The 2,391-nt window shown below is 42.5% G+C and overlaps 1 protein-coding gene across 1 annotated transcript in view; it reads left to right on the top strand.

Annotated features, from left to right (window-relative positions):
- Nucleotides 1-412: 412 nt before the first annotated feature.
- LOC139398192 (roundabout homolog 2-like) overlaps nucleotides 413-2,391 on the top strand; it is a 16,486-nt gene continuing 14,507 nt past the window's right edge. The window contains exon 1 of the mRNA XM_071144312.1: nucleotides 413-506. Within this exon, the coding sequence (XP_071000413.1) occupies nucleotides 413-506 (94 nt within the window). The remainder of the gene's footprint in view (nucleotides 507-2,391) is intronic.

Raw genomic sequence — 2,391 nt, 5'->3', positions numbered from 1 at the left:
ACTCTTCCCTGTCTATCAGCCTAGGAATGTATCACTCTTCCCTGTCTATCAGCCTAGGAATGTATCACTCTTCCCTGTCTATCAGCCTAGGAATGTATCACGCAGTCTTTAATCTGTTTAGCTTCACAAATCAATATCTCGGTTTCCATTGAATTGGCAACAGATTTAATGCACATTTTCTAGAATCCGCATGAAGAAATATATTCCCATTTTCCCACCAGTGGTGCGTTTCCTCCAAAAGGGCTTGGTGCAGATAAAACATCTGTGTGTGATGACGTAGTGCACACCCTGAAAAATGTTTTGATTAAGTTTTCATGTACCGAATAACAATCTCATTGTATTTCCATCACATTTTCATCTCTACCGATAGTTTTGTCACAAAAACTGTTGCAAATGTGCCCACTCTGGCCAAATGTGCCCACTCTGGCCAAATGTGCCCACTCTGGCCAAATGTGCCCACTCTGGCCTTAGCACGTGTTCTCCAGACAACAGCAGATACAGTGCAGGTAGGCTGGTCTATGTGATGACATTATTATGGATAAGAGTGATAATATTTGTATTTGTCAAACAGCTGTCAAGCATCAATCATAATTTCACCAGAATAAGACCCTCTATCTATTGTAAAGGAGCATCAAGCTCATCACTGTGCACTTTCACCACCCTGTGAAGATCCACTTATTTCATCTGTAGCCTAATAAACTGCATGTTGTCCTGCTTCTCTGCTCTTTTGAAAGCTATTAGAAAGACTGTGTGCCACTGTATATGCTGTCATTGGCTGGTGTGGCGTGGGCACAGTGGGTAGTGTGCAGGGGCATGTCTCCCAGTCTCCTCCAGGAACACCCCAGGGCCACAGCCCTGCTGTTATCTCAGCCGTTAATCCCCCTACGGTCCCCTAATCACAAATGAATGGTCTGGCTGATAGGGTGAGCCCCACCAAGCTCTGCCTTGCGTTGCCTGCCTTATCTCAAAGCCATAGCACCATATCACACTACAGCTCTGAGGCTCTGCACTGCTGGAGGTCTGGAGGGACAGGCTCAGATTCTATACCAACATGGCCAACTCTCCAACTTCACTTTTTTATGGGCTGATTGACCTTGTTTAAAGGGTAATGACACACACCTCCCTGGGTCATTAGGTTCTGAGGTGAGATTAGTTAGGATGACGTCACGTTATCATGTTTAGCTAGAGGCACAAACATGTCTAGCATTGTCTCAATCTGGCCCAGAGGACAAACGGCAGTGACAACAGATCTAAATGTGCCTATGTTGCTTCACTGTCCCTCTGCATCCTGTAAGGTCTCTGGGGGAGAGGGCAGGCAGGCAAGCAGGCGACTTGCTCTCCTCTTCCTCAGTCACAGCCAAGGCAGCAGCAGTGAAAACGACAGGTAGTGAAGTGAAAGTCATATTTCCATTTGAAGTTAAGGAAGTCACAGTAGCTGAATTTATGTAGGATCTTAATTTGATCACTCTTTTGTTGCTGGTCATTTTCCTGTGCCGCAGGAAAGCTTTGTAATTTATTCAGCATTGCACGTTTCCTGTAGCCCACTGGTGTCCTGCTATTAGTATAACCACTGATCAAGCAACATGATTTAAACGTTGAAATCCTGTTGCTGCAGGATTATTTTGCTATGACAATTCTGGTCAAATTAAGATTTTACACATGTAGATGCTTGGTGATATTTTTTTTTGTCTCTGTCTCTGTCTCTCTCTCTCTCTCTCTCTCTCTCTCTCTCTCTCTCTCTCTCTCTCTCTCTCTCAATTCAATTCAATTTCAGTTTAAGGGGCTATATTGGCATGTGAAACATATGTTAACATTGCCAAAGAAAGTGAAATAGATAATTAACAAAAGTGAAATAAACAATAAAATGAACAGTAAACATTACACTCACAGAAGTTCCAAAAGAATAAAGACATTTCAAATGTCATTTTATGTATATAGTTTTGTAATGATGTACACATAGTTAAAGTACAAAAGGTAAAATAAATAAACATAAATATGGGTTGTATTGACAATGGTGTTTGTTCTTCACTGGTTGCCCTTTTCATGTGGCAACAGGTCACACATCTTGCTGCTGTGATGTCATACTGTGGTATTTCACACAGTAGATATGGGAGTTTATCAAAATTGGGTTTGTTTTCAAATTCTTTGTGGATCTGTGTAATCTGAGGGAAATATGTGTCTCTAATATGGTCATACATTGGGCAGGAGGTTAGGAAGTGCAGCTCAGTTTCCACCTCATTTTGTGGGCAGGGTGCACAGAGCATGTCTTCTCTTGAGAGCTATGTCTGCCTACGAAGGCCTTTCTCAATAGCAAGGTTATGCTCACTGAGTCTGTACATAGTCAAAAACGTTCCTTCATTTTGGGTCAGTCACAGTGGTCAGGTATTGTCT

Source organism: Oncorhynchus clarkii, unplaced genomic scaffold (genome assembly GCF_045791955.1).
Source record: "Oncorhynchus clarkii lewisi isolate Uvic-CL-2024 unplaced genomic scaffold, UVic_Ocla_1.0 unplaced_contig_10484_pilon_pilon, whole genome shotgun sequence".
Classification (NCBI taxonomy): domain Eukaryota; kingdom Metazoa; phylum Chordata; class Actinopteri; order Salmoniformes; family Salmonidae; genus Oncorhynchus; species Oncorhynchus clarkii.
Note: the sequence above shows the minus strand (reverse complement) of the source record. Positions and strands in the feature narration are given on the sequence as shown.